Here is a 22,817-nt window from a genome sequence, read left to right as displayed (position 1 = left end):
AAAAGAACTGTGAATTGAAGACATAAACTTTAAATTTAAGCATGTGTTTTCTTCAAAATTAACATTCAGGATCTGTAACATTATTCATGAGATTGAGGGGCTGTTTGCATCTTTCTGCATTTACTTAGTGACTGTCGTCTTTTATAGAGTATAGAGCTGTTTATCACAGTTGGATATGACCAGTGGAATGTCACTATGGACATTAAGATGTCATAAGCTATTATGAATCTCTAGAATTCTGCATGTAGTATTAAAAAAACATTATCTTGAACTATGGCATCGGAAAAAATAAACCCTGGAAGATGTGAAATTTAATAACTTGCTGAATCCAAAAGGGCCTAAAAGTGGTCTATTTCAGTTTTAAAAAATAATTCTGATAAGACATTAGACTGCCCGAAAGAAAGGGATATATTAAAAATGAAATTTGAGAAATGAATTCAAATGAATTTTTTAGATGTTTGCAATTCTTTCTTCCTAAAATTACTTTGATTTACATGTATGGAGCAGTAAATGCAAATGATTTCCAATCACCACGGGTATGTGTACTCAATTACAAAGTCTCTTAATGAGCATTGAGAAGATTTCAGCATTCACTGAACAAGACATGAAGGAAATGAACTCTTCAGTGCCCTTCCCTTCCCACAGACGGCTGAAAGGGACTCACTCTTGTTACAAGAACAAGGCCACTCCTCCCTCTTCCTCTCCCCAGTCCATCCCTCACCCCAGTTCCAGCCACCATCGAAACAGAAATCTCAGCATGGCCCTTGAAGCACACTGAGCTTATAAGTGCCTAGAAGATAAAGTCTAAACTGCAGCATGACAGGCAAAGCCTTTCAAAATCTGGCCTCGACCCTCCTCTCTGGGTCTCCTTTCTGAGAACCCCTATTTTCTGCCTTTTCACAACTCCACACCTAAGCATAATACTGTTTTCCCTCCCTGGCTCACCCCCCCAACCCAATGTTCTTCTTCTGTGGTGGTAAACTCCCCAGAAAGTCTCTTGAGCTGCCGTGATCATTATTTTTTTTAAATCCTACTTTGTTCTATTCTGGTTTCAAAAACCTGAAAGGCGAGATATTTGAGGGAAAAAAGAGAACACTGTTTTATTGCTTCTTAAAAAATAAATGTGCAGGACCTGACAATTGCATGCTTTGTGTGTGCTGATGACATTGCAATCTAATCAGGTACAGTTAATAAAACAACTTGAGAATCTTTCTGATGAATGCAAAGGCTGATGATATTTTGTGTTTGGAGGGCTATCCATGTATCTTCTTTGAGTATATTAAAGATATATTTCATTAAGTTTGGGGATGGGTGTTCTTTCTTTTCGTTTTTTCTGAAGCTCTCCTACTGGAAAGGCAATGGAAGAAAAACTTACATGGAATCCAGAGTGCCTACCTAAATTACTAAGACAATAAAGCACGTACAAAAGAAGATAATCGAATTCTACTCTGGACACCTGGACACTTGCTAAGAAGCATGCAGCCTGCCATCAGCAACTTTACCATCTATACTCAGATGGCAAACACTAATTTCAAATCAAGAGCAATGCCAGGCATTTATCACTGTATCCCATAGCATCTATGTTATCAAAGACAGTGGGGGCATGAACTAAAAAGGCAATAACTAAAAAGAGGGGCTCATCTCACACCTCTACTCCTCTCCAACACTGGAAAAAGTCCATTTGAGTTCCACAGAGTGCACATTGCGAAATCCAAGTATGCACATGTGTGTGCATAAACACACAAACACACAAACACACACCCCATTCCAACATTTTCCAGTATTTTGTCCACTCTTTCTCTTCCCTGTTATGGGTAGCAGCAGTGATATTATACTTTAATGGAAACCTGTAGCAGCAGTGATATTATACTTTAATCGAAACCTGCCTAATGAACCCAAAAGAAAAACAACTAGGAAAAAATATGCAATATATCGCATTGAAAGATGCCCACAATTAAATTACTTGTTCTTGTTTTTAAATAGTGCAAATATTAGTATACCCACAAAGAACTAAAGGTTTGTTTGTTTTAATCTAGATCTTCCAGAATTGGCTGTTCAGGAACTGCCCATGTTTCCCACAGTAGCTACTTTTTATAAGAATTTCCCACTGCCTTTGAAATATTCTCCGACATTCCCATTGGCTTAACTATTCTCATACTTTTCTGCCTCAATTTGTAGTTTCCCAAGTTTAATTACCCCAGAACAATCTGGTCATCAACAACCAAATAAAAGAGGATGGTATTTTTTTCCCCTCATAAATCTATTCATCAAGATTCGACCAAGCCTGACTGGAATGTCCAGGGAAAGCTTCAATAATCAGGGAGAAATGAGTTGCAGAAACTCAAAGAGAACAGAATAGCCAAGGCAGGAGATTACGAAGCCAGGAGATGAGGGCACACTGAATTAAACATTCTTAAGCAGACTTACATACATAATGAATTGGTCAATTCTGTCCAATGTTTCTGAAAGAGATTACCCTTCCAACAAGCCAAATGAGTGTTCAAGGATGGTAGCTCGGATGGATTCCTGAACAAAATAAGTGTTAATCACTTTATCTCCCCCAATCTTTTTTGTGAAGAAGAGCAACTTTTCATTTCCATAAAGCCTTGAAATCGTTGGCAGGCGGGGGATGGGGTGGTGGGGGAGGGCTGGTTAGAGGATACAGACAATGAAGTCCCTGAAAAGGGGGATTTCCTGACAATAAAACCCTGATCAGAGCCAGAGAGGGTACATTGTTGTCTTCAGCACTCCCCTTTCCTTTGGGAATTCCAGGCATAGTAGAGAGAAGAGGGTCACAGTGACAACCGCTTTGGGAAGGATCTAACCAGGTAGGTTTCGCGATTTACTGCTTGGGAAATGCTGGCCTACAACAATACATTTTCTTGGAATGTGTTCTTTTAAACAAATTGCTACAGACTTTCTTAAGATATCCTGTCAATTGCTCCAAAAATGTGTAATCAGCTTATGAAATCTTAAAGCAATGAACACTAAATGTTAGCATAAAATCTCACAACTAGTTATGTATTGATATTCTCCTACACACCAGGCACAGTGCTGGATACTAAACACATAGCAGTGAACAAACCAAATACAGCAGTCACTACTCTCTAGAAATCATAGTTGGGAAGGGCAAAACTGCTTCTTAAATCTCTATGCACTCCATGCCAGACACAGTAATCATTCCATAAATATTTGAGAAATGAATGAATTAAAAAAAAAAAAAAACTTTTGAGCTTGAGGTTCACGACTCAAAATTTAAATAAATAAATAAATAAATAAATAAAAACTAGCAGGTATACTAGGGACAATCAAACACACAAAATAATGAAACTGAATGTGTTCCCACAATATTAGGAGAAATGGAACAGGAAATCAAAATCCTTGACATATTAATCCTATTTATTATTTTAATATCATCGTTGCACAGAACTGGTCATTAACAGTGTTTTAACAATTCCTCCTAAATAGCTTTGTGACTTAGTTCAAGCACCGAGACACTTCCCCTGTTGAAGGACAACTATTTCCTCTAATGAACAAAGGCTTTCTCTTCCCAATCCACTAGATCACACAGCTGTATAAGTTTAAAACATAGTTTTGCTAACCCAGAGATGTTCTCAAACAGAAAGAAGGAGCCAGGTGCTGAAACAGATGTAGATTATTTTACCTGGTCCAGGAAGCCTCCTTCCCTGGTGACCATCTACTCCTCAGAATGAGTGCTGGCCTTCTTAGCTATTCTGGGGAACACAGCAATGGAGTCTCCTTTTAGCTCCATCAGGCCCTAGAGAAATAACTGCCCTATATTTGGATAAATGCCCTTTGTAACAAAGGAATAACTCATCCCAGTTAGCTCATTCTAAACGGCGGAACCAGAAAGTTTTCCAAAACATTCTTCTAGCTCAGTGGTTCTGAACCAGGGGACATTTGGCAATATCTAAAGATATATTTTGTTGTCATAACTGGGGGTGCTACTGGCATCTACTGGGTAGAGGTCAGGGATGCTGCTAAACATCCTACAATAAACAGGAAAGTCCCCCAAAACAAAGAACTATTTTGCCCAAAACATCAACAGTGCCGAGATTAAGAAATCCTGCTTAAGTTATACATTAAACAGAGAACAATGGGTCATCTGTCGGTGACCCCAGATAGTTCTATTAAAATATCCTGAAGTAGGATTCTTCTACCATAGTGTATGTTCAGCAACTTATCCACATCTTAAAAAACTGACCTGATCTTCGGATATTAATAATATCTTAAAATAATAATGATGATAATGGTAACAATGAAATGCTTGGTATACAGAGAGTTACAGTCCATATTTACAACTACCCTATGTTGCAAATGTTATTAATATCCTCTAGAAGGTAAGTGCATTTATCATATGCAATAACTCTATTGAGTAGGTGGGTTTATAACCCCCTAGGAAGTGTGTGCTATGGGCAAGACTTGATCTGTTTTTTTCACTACCATCTGTCCAGCACCCAGCAGAGTGAAATCTCCATTTCAGAAATGATGATGCTGAGAGGCTCAGGAACACGCCAGAGATCACAGGGCCAATAAATGGTGGAACCCCGGTTCAAACTGGGCAGGCTGCCTGGTTCCCTAGACTCTCTCTCGCACCCTGCCAGCCAGCCAACTGCTTCATATGTGGAGTCACTGAAACCCATTAGACCTCTTGAGTCTAACCTTAGATAAGCAGAACCAACCTACGGGGAATGAATTAGGCTGCTTTCCAAAGTTACCAAAAGTTTTCCAATATTCAAGAGTCTGATTAAACAAACCAGTGACCCCAAGACAATGGTGAAGTACATTTGTATTGCCATGAGCCACTTGAAAGCAATCTAAGAGGGTGGTTGTTTTTATAAGAGGTTAACTGCTTCTCTCAGTTTGAGCAGGACTCATGTGGCACCAGGCACCGGGCAGGCTTCCTGAAACTAAGACGGCGACTTTCTCAAAGGACAAATGCCCTGCATGAGTGCAGAAACTCTCTGTAACTGCTAGAGAGCTAATTCAGGGATCATAGGATTTACATGTGGACCAGACGACACTTGGCCACTGGTCCAATGGACCCCCAACGTCAAGTTAACCTTAGCACAGTCTTTGGGTAAAATCAAGAGCAATGCTGATTATGTCAGGAAGTGAACTTTCAGGAATTCATACTTTTTGAATGATAAGAGAGCTCAAACATGAATTTAAAGGCTCAAAGAGTATACTGATTTTTCTGTTTTCATCATTTCAGTAGATTCTATAATTCTGGGGGGAAATATCCCTTAAGAAACAAATTCTAGCAAGTACTGTAAATTAAGAATTGTATCCACCTTTATAAAAAGCCTAAAAGAAGAAGAGATAAGAGCTTGTTTTTAGCTTTACAATATTGACATAGTAGACTTGATTTGTTTTTAAATGTGGAAATTTCCCTTTTAGAATGATAAGAATAGTAGCCTGGACACTATACAAACATATTCATTGTACTGATAAGTACTTTAAGTATTTATTCATAGCCTGCTTTTCTCTACAAAGGAAGTGAGGTGACTTTTAAAAGCATATTTGATTTTTAAAAGATAAGTAATAGGTGAATCAAGGTAAGGAAAAAGTAAATTTGATAAAATAATAAAGCCTATATGGCCAGCACACAGGAATACATATCCTACTGGCCTAGACAGCTACTAAATGGGTTTCCTGTTTGATTCCAAGCTTCTTGGCCATCAATGCAAAGAAAGAACAAGAATAATAAGATTAATACCCAATAAAACAAAGCAAAATGGATTTTTTTCAATTCTTCATATAGTAAACTAAGAAGATTCTCTGTAAATCATCATTTAAAAAGACACCATGAGGTATAATGGGCTATACACTGTAAACAGAATTTAAAATATATATGTTCAGGAAACTATTACTCATGATCCTCTCAATACGAAGTAAAGCCTTAATCAGTGTGCAATTCAATAAAGCAGAGAGGGCTCATGAAGACAACTGTGAAGTGGGGTGTACCAAAACATGCCATTGTGAGCTTTCAGCCCTCTCACAAGTCTGGCAGAAATCTCACATCAAATTAGGTTATCCGGATGAACAGATACATGGTATCTTCTTCAGGCCATTCTCCTTAAATATGTTATTTCTTCCAACAGATTTTATTAATACAAACTGGGCAGCAGGGACTTCAAGAAGGACAAAAATCCTGGGTCAAAGCCCTTACATATGTTGACAACATTTATCACCAGAAAAAAGTCTCAGGAGGTTGAATTCTAATGTATGGGTAGTGTTACAATGGGAATTTTAGTTTGCAACTGGAATCAAGCCATGAGTTTTGTCTGTTGTCAAACGTATCTCTTAACTTAGGGTTGAACTGGCATTTTATTTTATTCTATTTTATTTTATTTTATTTTATTTTATTTTATTTTATTTTATTTTTATTATTTTCGAGGCAGAGTCTTGCTTTGTTGCCCAGGCTGGAATGCAGTGGCACAATGTCAGCCCACTGCAACCTCCGGCTCTTAGGTTCAAGCCATTCTCCTGCCTCAATCTCCCAAGTAGGTGGGATTACAGGTACCCGCCACCGTGCCTAGCTAATTTTTGTATTTGTAGTAGAGATGGGGTTTCACTATGTTGGCCATGGCTGGCCAGGCTGGTCTGGAACTCCTGGCCTCAGGGAATATGCCCACCTTGGCCTCCCAAAGTGTTGGGATTGCAGGCATAAGCCACAATACCTGGCCCCTCTTTAAAAATATAGATAGAAGATAGATAGATAGATAGATAGATAGATAGATAGATAGATAGATAGATACCCTTCTCTTTTCCTCTCCACAACTGGATAGTGTTTTTTGTCTTTCTCCCTTATATAAGAATCTTCTAGATCACTCTCATCTATGGCACTCCTCTTGGTCTTCTGTTACCACTCTTCTTCCTCATCTTACTAGTTTTGAACTTGCCTAGGTTTTCCTTCACTTGGTTTCTGCCTTGGACTTCCGCAAGCTTCATCCAACTAGGCATGCAGCATTGAAAAACATGGAGGAAGGAAAATGTTGTCACCTGCATCTTGTACCTGCTTAAAGCTCCACTGTTTTCAGTGTTTAAACTATCAAGAAATGCTCAGATGATTAAAGGTGTATGTATAGTCAAAACTATAGTGTCTTATAGGAGTCTAGGACCGAGACAAGACATAAAAAGAGGAACATGTAATATATTATTTTACTCCATTGGCAATTAGAAATCTAGCCAAAGCCAGGATTGGGGAGGATATTCAAAAAGTTATTAATGCAGACAGAGCAAGACTTTTATGCCAACAAGAAAGTTATTTATTATAAACAATGGGTTTTGAGTCACATGGACAATAGCTATTTTTAAAATAACAAATATATCCAGGAAAGGTGCAAAAATATAAAGGCAGGCAATCCTATCACCACTGCAATGACTGTCAATAGTATCCCTGAGCAGAACTCAAACATTTAAGAAAACTCACCAGCTGTTTTCCGAGGAATTTTATTTTTGCTTAAGTTGGTAGGTTTGATGCTAAATATGGAGGGTGTTCAATGTCAAGTAAGGACTCAGCAATTTACCTTGCAGGCCAGTGCTTCCAGTGTCTGTTATACATATTGGATTAACTTAAGTGGAATAGAAACTTTTTAAAAGTTTAACAGCTATGCATTTATTGTATGGTAATCTTTACACATTGCAAGCAATACAGGGTTGCCACATGCAATGGTTATACAGATTAAAAAATGAGTCAATGTAAAAAATTCTAAAATAAATAATAGCTGTGATCGGTAGATATAGTAAAATTGAACGTAGCAAATCGAATGCATTGCTCTAAACAAAAGCAAGACATTGGAAGTGTTCAGAAGGAAAATGATGGCTTAGTCTGCTATCTTTTAGAAGATTAAACCAGAAGTAAAGCATAGATTCTCTTGAAGTTGAGAAAAGACCACAAGCAGGGAATGAGGCCTGGGCTAGGATCCTGACAGCAGAAAGAACAAAAAAAGATTATCAGAAGGAAAAATAAAGAAGACATGAAGACTCCCTGTACTAAGGGAATAAAAGAAGCCAAGTGATCTAAATTAATTTTGAAATTGTACACTTGGAAATGATTTTGGCACTGAAAAAAATAGAAATTCAAAGGGGAGCTTGGGAGCCAGTGGGGGAGACAGGTTGCCTTTTGGCTTCTGTTGGATTTGAACTGATGGCAGACAGGGAAGTGGTCATAGCCTGGAGAGAGCCACTATGCAGCGGATGAGAAATGTAGATCACACAAGAGATGAAGATTTGAGACCCTGGGGTAGACTGCAAAAATGGCCACAATTCTTCACACCTCTGTCTATCCATGCCTGTAATGTAATGTAACTTTGTGGCTCCTCCCATCAAGAAATGAAACCTATGTTCCCTCTCCTAGAACCTGAGCCGGCCCAGTGACTTGCTTTAGCCAGTAGAATGTGGTAGAAGGAACAGTGTGCCATTTCTGGGCCTGAACTCAAGGGTTCTTGTGTACTTTCCTGTGGTCTCAGAATACTGTCATCATGAACAAGTCCAGGCTGGTGTGCTGGAGGTGAAAGATACATGCCAGAGAACTGACAGACCCCAGCAGATAGCCAGCCAACCTCTTGAAGCAAACCCTCCCCCTCAATCTGTAGCAAACTGCAAACACATAAGAGAACCCAGAAGAGGAGAAGCACTGCCCTTCTGAGCCCTGCCTAAATTGCTCATTTGCAGAATCACAAGCAAAATATGTGTTTTTTAAGTCACAAAGTTTAGAGGTGGTTTATCACATAGTGATGGAAAACTGACACAAACAACACAAGTCTGCCTAAAAACTGAAAAACAAACAGAGGCAAAAGAGTAAGAGGTCAAGCTTTAGGAGGATATTCTCAATCCCTGGGAAGAAGAGGGAAAGCCATAGACAAGAGGACAGGGCGACAGCGATCAGAAACATTCAAGTATATAATATCAGGGAACCAGGAATGTGGGGGCAGGGGAAACGGGATAAAAGTGAGGGTAGAAGTCAAGGACTCATCAGAGAAGTGCAGCACTGGGCTTAACTGGCACAGCAACAGCCTAAAGAAGACACTGGTATTTTTGCATAAATTATTGAGCTTTGAACTGGCAAGGCAGAGCTCGCTGGAGGAGAATGAGAAGACAATGTCAGTAACATAACAAGGAATAGAAGTGGTCTATGGAGTGTTAAGGGGGGCCTGGGTGGGAAAGATATGGGACCCTAGGTAAAGATTACTTGTTTGAAGAATCATTCGGAGAGATGCTGAAGATGAGGTCAGGTCCTTTCTGTAGGACCTTACAACCACAAGCGTGGCTAGGACCATCCATGCCAGCATCACTCGAGAACTTGTTAGCAATGCCCACTCTCAGGACCATCCCAGACCTACTACCTGTCTTTTATCCAGAATCCCCATCTGCCATTCAAGTTCGAGAAGCTCTGCTCTAGCAAGTACAAAGACAAGGAACTGAAGAGCATTTAATGACATCTTGAGAAAGTCATTCTGTTTTGAATTCCCTTTCAAGCTCCCAGATAAAATAAAACGAAGATCTTCAACATCTCTCTAACACTTGCAAATCTCCCTTTTCAATGAGTTCAACAGAGAGCAGACCCTTAGGCAAGCCAGGTCTCCAGTGAGATTTGAAAAACACTGTTTATATCCCTTTGGTGTTTATTTTTAGGATTTTTCTTCTATGTGTGAAAACCAATCAGGTTTTCCATTTGTGGTAGTCTTAATTTCACATTAATTTATTTAAGAGGAAAAAAAGAAGTAAATAAAAATATGAAGCATATAATAATATGGACACAAATGAGAAGATAGCATAAGTTGTTACAAGTGAGGTAGCACTCAAAGTGAAGACTGAAAAATCTATAGTGGAAGTCAGAAGACATCTGGCACATTTGAAGGTAGAAAGGCAAGGGACAGGAAAGATGGGAGCTGTCTGCAGAACCAAGAATATTCAACAGGCAGGAAGGATTGTTGGAAGAATTTATCCCAGAGTAGAAGCTGCCCTCCCTGGACCCAGAAGAAAGAAAGAACTGGTCCCTAAATGGGGGAGGATAACAAATGAGAGATCTAAGGCAGATAATATCAAATTCTTCATAAAGTAAAAGATAGAGGTCCCAACTAAAAATGAGATTTGGTTTGACTGGGACTGGAAAAGAGTAGGAAAGATTTGGAATATCCACTGTGGACAATGCCCAATAGAATAAACATATGAAAAGAATTTGGCAGCAAAGGACACGGGACAGTCAGGCAGCATTATTTTTAGTAAAGAAAATGGACACAGTTTATCCCAAAGCTGAGAAATTAGACTCTAAGGCTGACACAGAAAAATATAACAGCAAAGAAAAGGGGACAGGGGAGCTTGGGTAGTGGCAAGCATAGCTGACATATCTCGTAGTCAAGGTGAAAGAGTCAAAGGCTGGTCAGATGCAGTGGCTCACATCTATAATTCTAACACTTTGGGGGACCAAGGCAAGAGGATCACTTGAGGGCAGGAGTTTGAGAACAGTCTGGTCAACATAGTGAGGCCCATTTCTACAAAAAAAAAAATTAAACCTCAGCTGGGCAGAGGGTATGCACTTGCAATCCCAGCTACTCAGGAAGCTAAAGTAGGAGGATTTCTTGAGCCCAGGAGTTTGAGGCTGCAGTGACTATGATCACACCACTGAACTTCAGCCTGGGCAACACAGCAAGATCCTGACTCAAACAAACAAAAAAAAAAGTCAAGAGTTAATGAAAAAGGACAGTGGATTGGACTGTGGGAACATGACTCTCAGTGAATGTATGGATATAAGGAGTTAGAAATAAACTAGGTTTGATCAAAAAGGAAAAACATCAATTGTTTAAAAAACTAGTTTTTAAAATGTCAACTAAAGATTAACTAACGCTCAAAACTTTGTCACCAAGAGTTGGAACTTGAGGAATGGCGCTACAAAAACTCAAGAAAAATTCTGAAAAGAAGAGAAATTGGGCCTGAAATACAGGTAATCAATTAAAATTAGGACATAATGATGTGTGGTTCTTGCAAATAAGAACATAAATCACTGGGTATTTTAAGCATGCCCAAAATAAAATCCCAAAACTGAAGAAAGGACTGAAAAGACACAAATCTTACCACAGTGTATCTCTCTCACCAAAAGAGGATCCTCCAAGAAACACATAAAAACTAAAACTTTGAAGTTTAGGAAAAACAAGAACACTACAATGTATACATAAAATCGCAAACTTAGAGATACCCAAGCAGAATCTGTCAGACCTCACCCATCGCTCACTTACACACAACACACCTACTGAACTACCTGGTGTCCCTTCCTCTCCACTCACTCCTTCTTCCACAGTAATTGGGTATTTCACTGGGCACATGGCCAGCCACAATATAAACTACATTCCTTGAGTACCCAGGTGTGGCCATGTAATGCAGGCTAGCCAGTGAGATATAAGCAAAGTGACATGTGACAGCTTCTGGAACCCTCCATTTACCCTTGATCCCCTTCAATCCCTTTCTTCCTTCTTGCTGGTTGGACCATGGAGGTTGACTATAGGTCAACCTTGAGCCATAAGGACAAAGGTCAGAGGATAGCTAGAGGCAGCTTGGATCTTCAGTGTTTAAGAAGCCCCATACTAGTCTTGGACTACTTCCCCCTAGATGTGGTTAGAAAAACAAGAAATGAATGTCTACTTCATTTAAGACATTGCTGTTCAAGTTTTCTTCTGTTACGTGTAAGTTGAACCCTAATATACCCTCTTTGCTATTAAGAGTCAGGGTCTTGCTGTGTTTTCCAGGCTGGAGTGCAGCGGTGTGTGTGTGTGCATGCGTGCGTGCACATGTGTGTGTGTGTTTTTGTGTGTGTGTGTACATATATATGTATATATACACGTGTGTACATATATACATAGTTATATATGAATCTTCAACCACCTTCTCTTTCTTTCCTACTATCACAAATGATCATCAATGCTTCATTTAAGAGCTCTCTTTTATCTACAGTCTTTGTTCCAACAGCAACCGATAACCTAATCCATCACTCAATAGTTCTCTCAATCTCTACCTCTAATCTCTTCTTCAAACATACTCAGACACTGTCTTGAAAATATCTTCTCATTAGACCCACATCAAAATATCATCCTCTACCTATACACATGTACATGCATGTAAACACGAACATACACAAATGTACCAACACACACAAACACACGCATAGTTCACTAGTATCTACTCAATACAACCTAGGATCTTTCACCATACATTCCAGTGTCTTCACAGTTTGTTCTCAGCCAATCACATCTCCCACCATGGAAAGAGGAAATCTCATTTCCATAGAATATTCCAGGGAACCACGTGCATAGACCCCTTATGCTCACACAGCACCTTGCCTGGAATTCCCTGTCCCACTCTCCCTTCTCCTCCAAAATCCCATTTCTTTCTACTTTCCATTTCAAGCATGATAACCCATAAGCTTTTTCCTGACCATACCATCCCTTCCTGATCTTTATCCTAATCCACTCTACTTGTAAGCACTTTACACCACTATGGGCTTTAGCCTGCAACATCTGTCTTATATACACATATTGACACATACATGTATGTCATAAACACATATATATACATATACACCTGCACCCCAGCCAAACTATAGGTCTCTTGAAGGCAGACCACATCCAATCTCAGTCCCAACAAGAAGTACATTCCTAATATTAACAATGATTATAATATCCACATTACATAAGCCCAGGCTAATTTGGCTTCCACAAAGAATAATAATAAACATATACTATGGAAATCCTCAGAAATCTTCAAAATCATCAAGCTTCATTTCACTTAGCAGTTTCAGTGGACTTTGCTTTCCTATCCTACACCCACATTCTCTCATTGTGACATCAGCACTTTGTTATTCCTTGGAAGAGCTGCTGCTCCCTACTCTTCACTCCTGTGGCTTCCAAGAAGATGATGGTGTGCAACTCCCCCACTGGCATGCCTGGGCATGGGACCCAAGTCTATCCAATGAGACTTGATCCAGAAAATTTGTTGAAACGAGCAAGAAAGAATCTCTCCCTCATGAGGATGCTGAGCTGTGAGAATGTAAGTTGGAGCTGCTGCTGGACATCTTCCCACCACTTGAGTACAGCCTGGCTGATAAAAAAAAAAAAAAAAAAAAAAAAAAAAAAAAAAAAAAAAAAAAAAAAAAAAACAAAAAAAAAAACAGATGAAAGCAGAACTAATATAAGAAAGTCTGATAGCATCCCTTGAGACTCTAGATCCAGCTATGCCTGAAACAAAACTCACAATCCCTTTTCTATTTAACTCAGTTTGACTGAAGTCTTTTTCTCACTTGCAACTGAAGCATTTTTACTAATACAATTGTTTTAACCACTTTTTCATTAAACTGTTTTACTAGAATTTTTAAAATAAGTCAAATAATAAGGGTTGAGTCTCCCATTAAACATAAGTTGGCATCAATGAGCAGCACCATGGATCTACTGAGTATGTTTTTTAACTGTTCAATATTTCTAGATTTAACTCATCCCCTTTTGCAAGAAGATCAACTTCCAACCAATCATACATATTTCATAAAAGTTTTCTAGTCAGGTCAGCATTTTGAACTTCTACTTCCTATACCTAGGAGATTTTTTAAAGAAACTGTAGAATTTTTATTATTCTACAGTAAATCCCTTGCTCATTACAAATTAGCTGTAGAAATTGCTGGAAAAAAAATCTCACAATATGGTACAGTTATACCACATCCATTTAAAATAAATTGAATTTTAAAACTCACTCTCATCACCATCTTTGACATAATTCTTCGGCATAAACAATTTAGTCAATGTAGATAAAGCTACATTAAATCTGCAACATTTGGAAAAGGACCCAGCTTAAAACCTCACTCCCCCAAACGAATAAGCCTGCATCATTCAAATATGTATTTAGAGTAAAAGCTCAAATGTGTCTTCATATTAGCCTATTTGTCTATCTTCAAACTCTTCTTTTATAAACAAAGCAAAATTGAATTAAGATTAAAGATAGAATGTTAATCATACAAGAAGGGCCATTTTCCAGGGGCTAGAGTGTTTTACGCAAGCATGGAACATATTTAAGAGAACATGGCCTCCCTGAGGAAGAGATTAAGGATACAAACCTAGGAAACAAAGAAAATAAAACGATCTACCTCAAAGGGAGATGATTAAACCTGTGAGAAGCTCATGCAGACCTTAAATAAAAGCCTCTACTCCTTATAAACAGGGGTTTTTTTTTTTAGAGCATTAAATCCACCTTCAAAATATATTTGAATCTGTAAGCATCCTTAACAAAAATCCTTTCCTTTCTCATTAACTATACTCAAAACAAATTCTCTAAGATAGTTATGACACCATTAACACTTCATAAAATCCAATTTGAAATTGTACCTCTTAACCAAAAAAAAAAAAGTTTTCATCCATAAATGGCTAATAAGGTTTTAAATTATGTTATTGCAAATTTTACATCATCCCCCCTTAATAACCATTTAAGAATGTTTCCTTCCAAATGACTATTAAGAGAGAAAGGATGTTTCATCATGCAAACACACACATAAATACACATTCCTTTTTTATGGCATTGTTGTAATGGTGCAGTAGGATTCCCAAATTCTCCGAGTTTCACGTTACTTCCTAAATTACTGCCTCACTGACAGGGAAGCTGAACTGGCAACATCAGCCAACCCTCAGGCCCAGGGATGTTGTCCTTGCTTTTCTTGTCTCCTTCCTTCTGAAGGACTCAAATTCATTTCCATTGCTTTACCACAAACATAAAGACTCCAGTGTTGATTGTTCAGCCCTGAACTCTGTCTTGAGTTCCAGTGCATGACTCTGGAGAATATACCACTGAATATCCAAAATGAGCTTGGTCTGGTTTCCTCAAAACCAGCTTCTCCTCTGTCCACTCTGCTTTCACTCAAGGTCTTACCATTCATTCATGCCCCAAATTCAAACACCCTCAGTCATTTCTGCTTCCTCTTTCTGCCTTCCCAATTCAGGAGGTTCTGTTGAGTACTTTCTGTTCTTCTGCATCCAATTCACACCTCCTTTATCAAAATCCTTCCCATACCTTACCTCAATGGGGTGATGGCATCCTACTCGGTCTCTCCTACTCTTGCCAGGGCCTACACCAATCTACTAAAAATGTCAGATCCATCTTCACAAAGTACAACTCTAACCAAGCCACTGGTACACTCAAAGTTTTTCAGGCCAGCACAGTAGCTCACACCTGTAATCTCAGCACTTTGGGAGGTCAAAGGCGGGAGCATCACTGGAGGCCAGGAGTTCGAGACCAGTCCTGGCAAAATAGCAAGACCCTATCTCTGCAAAAAAATAAAATGAAAAAGTTAGCCAAGCATGACGACACACACCTGTGGTCCCAGCTACTCAGGAGGTCTCATACTTTGAAAACTGAAGCATACTTTGAAAACTGTGACCACATACATTCATTGACTTCATTTAAAATGACTAAAATTAATTTTCTTTGGCAAACTATACTCTACTGAGCACTGGGTCTTCATCAACAGCCCAGCATCTGGAATGGTCAAATGAAGAGCTTGTGGATCTCTAACTAGAGGAAGCAGAACCGTTTTATCCATTAATCACTACAGACCACACACTTAGAACTGCAACCTTCTCATGGGCCCACAAATCAAGGGTGCAGTAAGCCATGGTCACTGCACTCAAACCTGGGTGACGCACCAAGAACCTGTCTCAAAACTGTATGTATTTTTAAGACAAATATATATTCTTAAATGCACTCAGTTGCAGACACTGTTGGCTGTCTTTCCAACAGCCTTCTTCCTTGCTAACAGGACATAATATTAATTAATTATGCTCATGTGGCAATGCCCAGCCTCAAGGGATGATATTGGATTGGTATAAACAGATCACAGTAATCTTCCTCTTTGCCAGTGAGTGGCCTAGGGTTGGTATGCAACCCATTTCTGACCAATAAGATAAAAGAGAGGGTCTATTGGAAAAGCTTTTCCTTCTTGCTAAGAGATGTACAGGAAGAGAAAATACTCTTTTTCTACCACTCTCACCACCATCACCTTGCTTCTCATTTTATGTGTTTTCGTGTGAAGATGTGATGCTCAGAGCTATAGCAGTCAACTTGTGACCATGGCAAGACTGCTAAACCTCCGAACAGAGCAGAATAAAAAGAAAACCAAAGAAGGGCTCTTAAAAACATAATTGAACCATCCAAAACAGCCTGGCACTTACAACCTAAAGCCTTCTTTGAAGGTAAACAAGTGTCTTTTATGGTTTATGCTGCCGTTTGTTGAGTTTTCTGTTATCTGCAGCCCAAAACACTCTAATTGATCAACTTAGACAGAGCAAACTCTTGACCTTACCATAGAAGGTCCTCTGCATCATGTGCTACTCAAAGTGGAGCCTACAGACCCAAAACTTTGGCATTGCCTGGGATCCCAGCCCTGGGCCCATGAATCAGAATCTCTAAGGGTAAAGTACAAAAGTTGTGTTATAACAAGCTCCCAGGTGGTTCTTGTGCATGGTAAAGCTTGAGAGACACTGCTCTACAAAATGATCACAAATTATTTTTTGCCATCTCAGCTACTACCCTCATAGCATGAGGTGCACTTGGTCTGCAATTTGTCTAGTAACAATAACCTTACTGGGATTGAGTATCATTTGTTTCTCCTTTAATTTCTTCTCTTCTTAATCAAAGTCTTTAAACTTGAAGCCTCCCAGGACTTGAGAGGATTAAAAAGGTCTGAATATGAGACAAGTTGTGAAGCAGACCATGATGAACTGTGAGGTACAGGCCCATCTGAAGGACACCTAGCAGATGTTGCCATACAAGGCTATCAGTTCAGTGTTGCCAAATTTCTAAAGAAAAGCCGGAATCCAGGTTTATGTGCAAAGCTTTTTAGATACAGATAACCAAAGTTTTTTTTTTTTTAAATACTCTGCAGATTAAACAAATCTTCAAGTGGATTCACATCTAGCTGAGTTTGTGACATGAAGCAGAGATTCCTTGAAATATCAACACATACTTTGAAAACTGTGACCACGTACATTTACTGACTTCATTTAAAATGACTAAAATCCATCTTCTTTGGCTAACTATATGCTAGTCCCTACTGAGCACAGGGTCTTCATCAAAAGCCCAGAAATGTTAGTGGACCTCTAGTTAGGAACAGCAGGACTGTTTTATCCATTAATCACTAGACCACACACTTAGAACTGCAAACTTCGTACGGGCCCACAACAATGTTTAAAATGTGAGAAAAAAATAAACTGGCCACACAACACCAGAAAACTACAAAATTACAACTAATAGATGTGAAAGTAAATGTTTACAAAATGTAAACGTAAGTCAACTGATCCATATCAATTCAGATATGGTATATCATATTAGATTAAATGCAGGATGTGGATACATTTTAATGTTTGATGGGGCGTGGCACGGAGCTCAGATCAATAGTGCTTAGAGCTGCCAAGGTTCTAAAAAGGCCCTGAGTACCAATCTGAAGCCAACCATTCTGTGGTAGGTCTAGTCTTCTTAACAGGTGTCACAAATTTCTTCACCCAGTTCTACTCCATTCTATTCAACTGTCTACACAGTTGGACATGGGAGTAGAGTTGTCCACATAGTTGCAGATAAACCATAAATGTATTATTAAAAAATTATGTTTGGATCCTCATCTACATATGAATTTACAACAAGAAGTGTAAGAACCAGCACACAAGCATGTTTTAAGGGTCCCAAATAATGATTTTTAATTATTTTTTAATTGATTCCAACATTTAAAATTCATGATAATTCACATAAAAATCCAGATTATCCTTCTCTTGACCAAAGAATTGTGAAATGTGGAGACATTGGGCCCAAATGTTGGCATGGAAACAATCTACTGATGTGGACCAAGGCTACCCCTTTAAATGGGGTGTGTTCTCCACTTGGACACAAACCCTATCTGCATGTAGGCTAACTTGCTGTTTCTAGAGACAATTGAGTTTATGATCCCTCATCTAAGATTCTTAGAAAAACGTTACTTCTTTTTTACAATGAGCCTTCAATATCTTACAAGAAGACCTGTCATGATAGGATATAGGAATCTCTCAATCTAAGAAGAGCCTCAATCAAATTACCCTCTCGATATGTTCTGAGTTTGAAGCATGATCCTCAAGAAGGTGGACAAATGACAGAACATCATTCAGTTTCTTTTGCCCTTCAAGCTAGCCAAGGCAGAAGCCCAATGAGTTAGAGTCAAAGCAATAATATAAGAATGTCTTAATTAAGCAGAGCGATCAATAAATAATATACATAATAATTAGAAATCAAAGTCTGAGACTGATAGAATAAAAACAACGTAGAACCAATCTATGCAAAAGTGAGGAGTCAGCAGCCATAATTCAAAAGAAAAAGCCCTAAAAATATGCGGAAAAAGCTAGTAACTAGAGTTTAGTCCAAATTCATTAATAACCTACTTTATGAATTCACCTCACATCCACATTAAATACAGTGTCTTATTTTGGGATGGCAGAATTCTGAGAGTTACAGGTTGAGAATCCCTTATCTGAAATGCTTAGGACTAGAAGTTTCAGATTTAGGGGTTCTTTGGATTTTGGAATATTTGCATTATACTTACCAGTTCAGCATCCCTCATCCAAAAATCTGAAATCCAAAATGTTCCAATGAGCATTTTCTTTGTCACATCAGTGCTCATAAACGTTTTGGATTTTGGAGTATGCTGGATTTCAGATTTTCAGATTAGGGATACTGAAACTATATTTGTGAATTGATATTCTGTGTATTATTGTCTTATGGGTAAAAAGACAAAATGAACCCAGGAACGAAAAATTACAAATATATAGTCAAAGAGTCACCAATTCACTTGAGAAACATAATGAGTTTTTTTTTTCTAAACATACAGGGTTTAATTTGTTAGCCACACCAGAAAAATAAATGTTCAGTCAACTTTCTACTTGAAATTAAAATGGAAATTAGCCCTTAGGAAACAGACATGACTTTAAGTTTATACATCAGTGGCTGGTTCATGAATTATTAACTGATTTTAATGATCCTGGCTATATTTTATTTGAAGTTATTCTCCTACTTGCAACGACTTTTCAACCCAGAAAACTCTTTCATCTGTTCTCCATAGACACAGTACACTTTCATGAGCACTGACTTTTGTAAAGGATCCATATACTCACAGAATGTAAAGATAATACACACGCATATAATTTATACAAAGGACTCTGGTCATTTGTTAAAGACAGAAATGAATGAAACCCTATTATTCACGGTTTGTAAATAAATTTAAAGATAAGCTCTAACTTTCTCTTGTTAAGCCTAGAGAGTTCTGTGTTTCTTCTAAAGTTTCCCAGATGGTCACTAAAACAAGAGAGGGCAGAAACATACTTTCTTTGAAATCCATCATTTCCCATCCAGAAAGATAATACATGTCATCAAAAGTTAAATCTTTAGAGGTGACTTAATAATTTAGGTATTTTCAAATAAAATAAATGCATGTCTTTATGTGCTAGTTTTTGCATTTTCAATATAAACCTATATTGAACACCACCACTTCAGACACACAAATTAGCTGTGAAACAAAATGCTATAAACCTTTAATTAGCACTTGCTGCTTTATACCCATAAAGTTAATACTTCCTCCTCTACTATATTCTCTGTATTAAGAAAAAAGTTATGGGAAATAAAATTTTTTTCACTTCTGAAATTAAGGTAGCAAAATATAGTATTGTGGCTCAGTTTAAAGACAGTTATATTTTTACCTGTAAGGAAGTAAATGCAAACATCCCTTAGAATAAGTATAATTTGATTCCTCCCGATATTAAGCGCTGTGTCTAACTTTCATAACTTGGGTACACAGAGCACTGATGATGATCAGATTGCTAAATTACCAAGAAAGCAAGTTATTTCAGGCAAATAGCTGCATTAAGAAAACACAGCGGTAAACCAACTTGCATCCACACTCCTGAAGCTGAACAAGCACCTCAATAAATAATGTCTGTTTCCAAGCTTTATATACCCTCCCTGAAATAAATGTTCTGAGCTTAAACAGACTCAAAATAGCCTTTCTCAGAAAATAAAAAGAGACACACACAAAACACCCCCAATTTCCTCTGGTCCCTTGAAGTACCCTTGGGATTCCAGTGAACAGAGATTTGCCACGCATTGCAGTGACTGCATTTGTACAATAGGTTTCTATTTTGGTGTCATTCGAGTGTTGCCGATCTTAAATCAGAGAAAGAAGGAGTTACATTAGGCAAGGTAATGGCTTCCAAAAATAAGGGCATGCCCAGTTTATATAAGACTTGCATCCACATGCTAAGTTGTAAGGAGATAAATAATATCCCACTGGAACAATTAGGTGGATTCTCAGAAACACTACATACTTAATTAGGCTGCCTAAGTCCCTGACTGAGCATACATGGGGGACTTTTTAAAGCATTTAATAACCTGAGTAAATCCAAAATCAGAGGCCACAAACTAATCCTTAACTCTGGCTCCAGCGATCGGCCTTTTCTGCCTTCTCTTTAAATGCTTAGCATAGCCCTTGGAATTAGGAGAGCAGGAACGCTCCAACCACCAAAGGGTTAAATCACACGGGATAAAGTCCCCTCGATCTATACTTGCTGGGAGGCCCCTCTGTGCCAGACGCGGAGCTGGTCGATGATGACACGGGAGGGCGAGCAAGAGAGACCCTAATGGTCTCTTACAAACTTCAGCACTGGAGTTGGGAAAGGAGTATAAACAAATCGAAAGGAACACGAGCCTTCATCAGCCACGGGGCACAGCAAACTGTTCCTCACTCTAGATGCAATTCCTCTTCTTCCTGTTATTTATTCATTAGTTTTGTTTAGCACCTTTCTTTCAGCAGGCTCCTTACTTCCTCCTGTTACCCAAGCAATCATAAACAAACTACGATTTGAAAGAAAAAGGGAGGGAGAAGGGAGGAGCAGGGAAAGAAACCACGTTGAAAAGGCACAGGCCTTCTTGAGCCCGGCTGTTTCTCTGAATCTCACCCTCAGGGTGATGTCTTCGGCAAATTCGGCGCTGGGGGTTTCATGAAGGACAGAGGACGCCGAGGGGTGGGGGGGAGTTCTCGCTGCCTGCGACTCCCGCCCGCCTCTCTGCTCCAAGCGGCGCCCGCTTCCCTTCTGAGGTCCACCTCACCACCTGGAACGCTGGGTCCCAGAAGTTGGTGCAGGGGAAGGTGGAGAAGGTGGGGTGACCCCAGGGTGTGGTGTGGAGGTTTCTAATCCCGATCTCCCCGAAAAGCAAAATTTAAACCCCCCCAAAAAAAAAATAATGAGAGGAAAGAAGCCACTTGCGCTAAGCATGGAGGGCCAGGGACCCCGGTTCCGAGGTCCCAAGCGCCCTAGCGAAAGGGCAGCACAGGCCACCTGCGGGGTCCCACCACTTCCCCCTACTTCCCTGTCCAAGGCATACTCAAAAGTTTGTTCCTTTCCGTCCTTAGGCGGCACGGAGGCCGGCTCGCGAGTGGGTGGGGGAGGTAAGAAAGACTGGGGGTGGGGTAGGGCAAGATCGTCGGACCAGATCAGGGACCCCTGCCTTGTCCCCCATTCACTCCAGGGGGGCTGCGATCGTGTTTACTAACAGCAACAAAGAATCACACGCGAGCCCCTCGGTCAGTTCTCGGGCTGCTCTTCGCTTCTTTGGGGCAGTAAAGGAGAGTCTGGCTGGGAGGTGGGAGGGGGCGGAGGGGCCGAGGGGAGCGCCGGCTGGGGGACAAAAAGCGGGGTGGGATGGGGCTGAAAGAGAATCGGAGAGAGTTGGACCAGAGACGAAGGCGCAAAGGCAAAGGAGTAGACAGGGGAGGAAAGAGGCGAAAGAAAAGTGCAGCAGGCGGTGAGCCCGAGCGCGGGGCTCGCCGGGGATGGGGAGGCGGCCCCTGCCCCGCCGCCCCCCGGCCCGGCCCGGCCCAGCCCGGTCACCTTGCTGTAGCCGTAGTACCCCAGGCACTGTGCGAAGTCCAGGCTGGCAGGGTCCCCGGCCGCCGCGGGGTAGAACCTCACATCCATGCCGGAGCCGGGCCCGGGGCTGGGGGCCGAGGCTGGGGTTCGCCGGGGCCGGGACCCGCCTCCTCGCCGCCGCTAGATCCACCGTCGGGGGCGCCTGGGGGCGGCGCGCGGGACTCGCGGCCGGAGCGGCGCCGCGACCGGAGCCCGGGAGCCGCTGCCGCCGCACACAAAGGCGCGGCCACGCGAGCCGCGGGAGAGCGGGAGGCGGCCCGGAGGACGCGCCCCGCCGGGGCACCGAGGCAGCGCTGCGAGCGGGCCGGGCGCCGGGGGCGCAGGGCGCGACGCGGGGGCCCGGGGCGGCGCGGAGAGTTCAGGTGCGCTGGGCGAGGCTGGGACGGCGGCGAAGGCGGCGGCAGCTGGCCCCGCTCCTCCTCCTCCTCCCCGGGCGGACTGAGGAGACGAGCGGCGGAGACAAGGGGCCCGGCCCCTCCCCTCCTTCTCCCCCTCCTGCCTCCGCCGCCGGTCCCCTCCCCGCGCCGCCGCCGCTCCGCCCCTCCCACCGCGGGCAGCTGGCGCGCCGCCCGCCCCGCCGGTGCGCTCCTCGGCCCGGACCGCCTCCGGGCGCGCCCACCCCGCCCCGCCGGCCCCATCACCCGCGCGGCGGCCGCCCCCTCTCCGGGGCCCCTCTTCTCCCCACCTCGCCCCCCTTCCCGCTCCGGTCCTCTTTGTCCCCGCTGCCTCGGAGCGCTCCTCTCTCCCCTCCTTTCCTCGGCCGAAGCGGACGCCGGCCCTGCGTCCCGCGTGTCCCACCCTCCTCCTGCCCGACCACCGCTTCCC

At 41.2% G+C, this 22,817-nt stretch overlaps 1 protein-coding gene across 2 annotated transcripts in view; it reads right to left on the bottom strand.

The window, feature by feature from the left end:
• Positions 1-22,454, bottom strand: part of TOX3 (TOX high mobility group box family member 3) — a 106,321-nt gene extending 83,867 nt beyond the window's left edge. Inside the window, exon 1 of one of the 2 annotated variants that reach the window (XM_010347856.3) lies at positions 21,954-22,454. In XM_010347856.3, the coding sequence (XP_010346158.3) occupies positions 21,954-22,040 (87 nt within the window). In that variant the 5' untranslated portion in view covers positions 22,041-22,454. The remainder of the gene's footprint in view (positions 1-21,953) is intronic. The other variant, XM_039478632.2, reaches the window with a different exon arrangement.
• Between the last annotated feature and the right edge of the window lie 363 nt (positions 22,455-22,817).

The sequence above is a fragment of the Saimiri boliviensis genome, chromosome 1 (genome assembly GCF_048565385.1).
Source record: "Saimiri boliviensis isolate mSaiBol1 chromosome 1, mSaiBol1.pri, whole genome shotgun sequence".
NCBI classification, from domain to species: domain Eukaryota; kingdom Metazoa; phylum Chordata; class Mammalia; order Primates; family Cebidae; genus Saimiri; species Saimiri boliviensis.
This window is presented reverse-complemented; position numbering and strand designations above follow the sequence as displayed.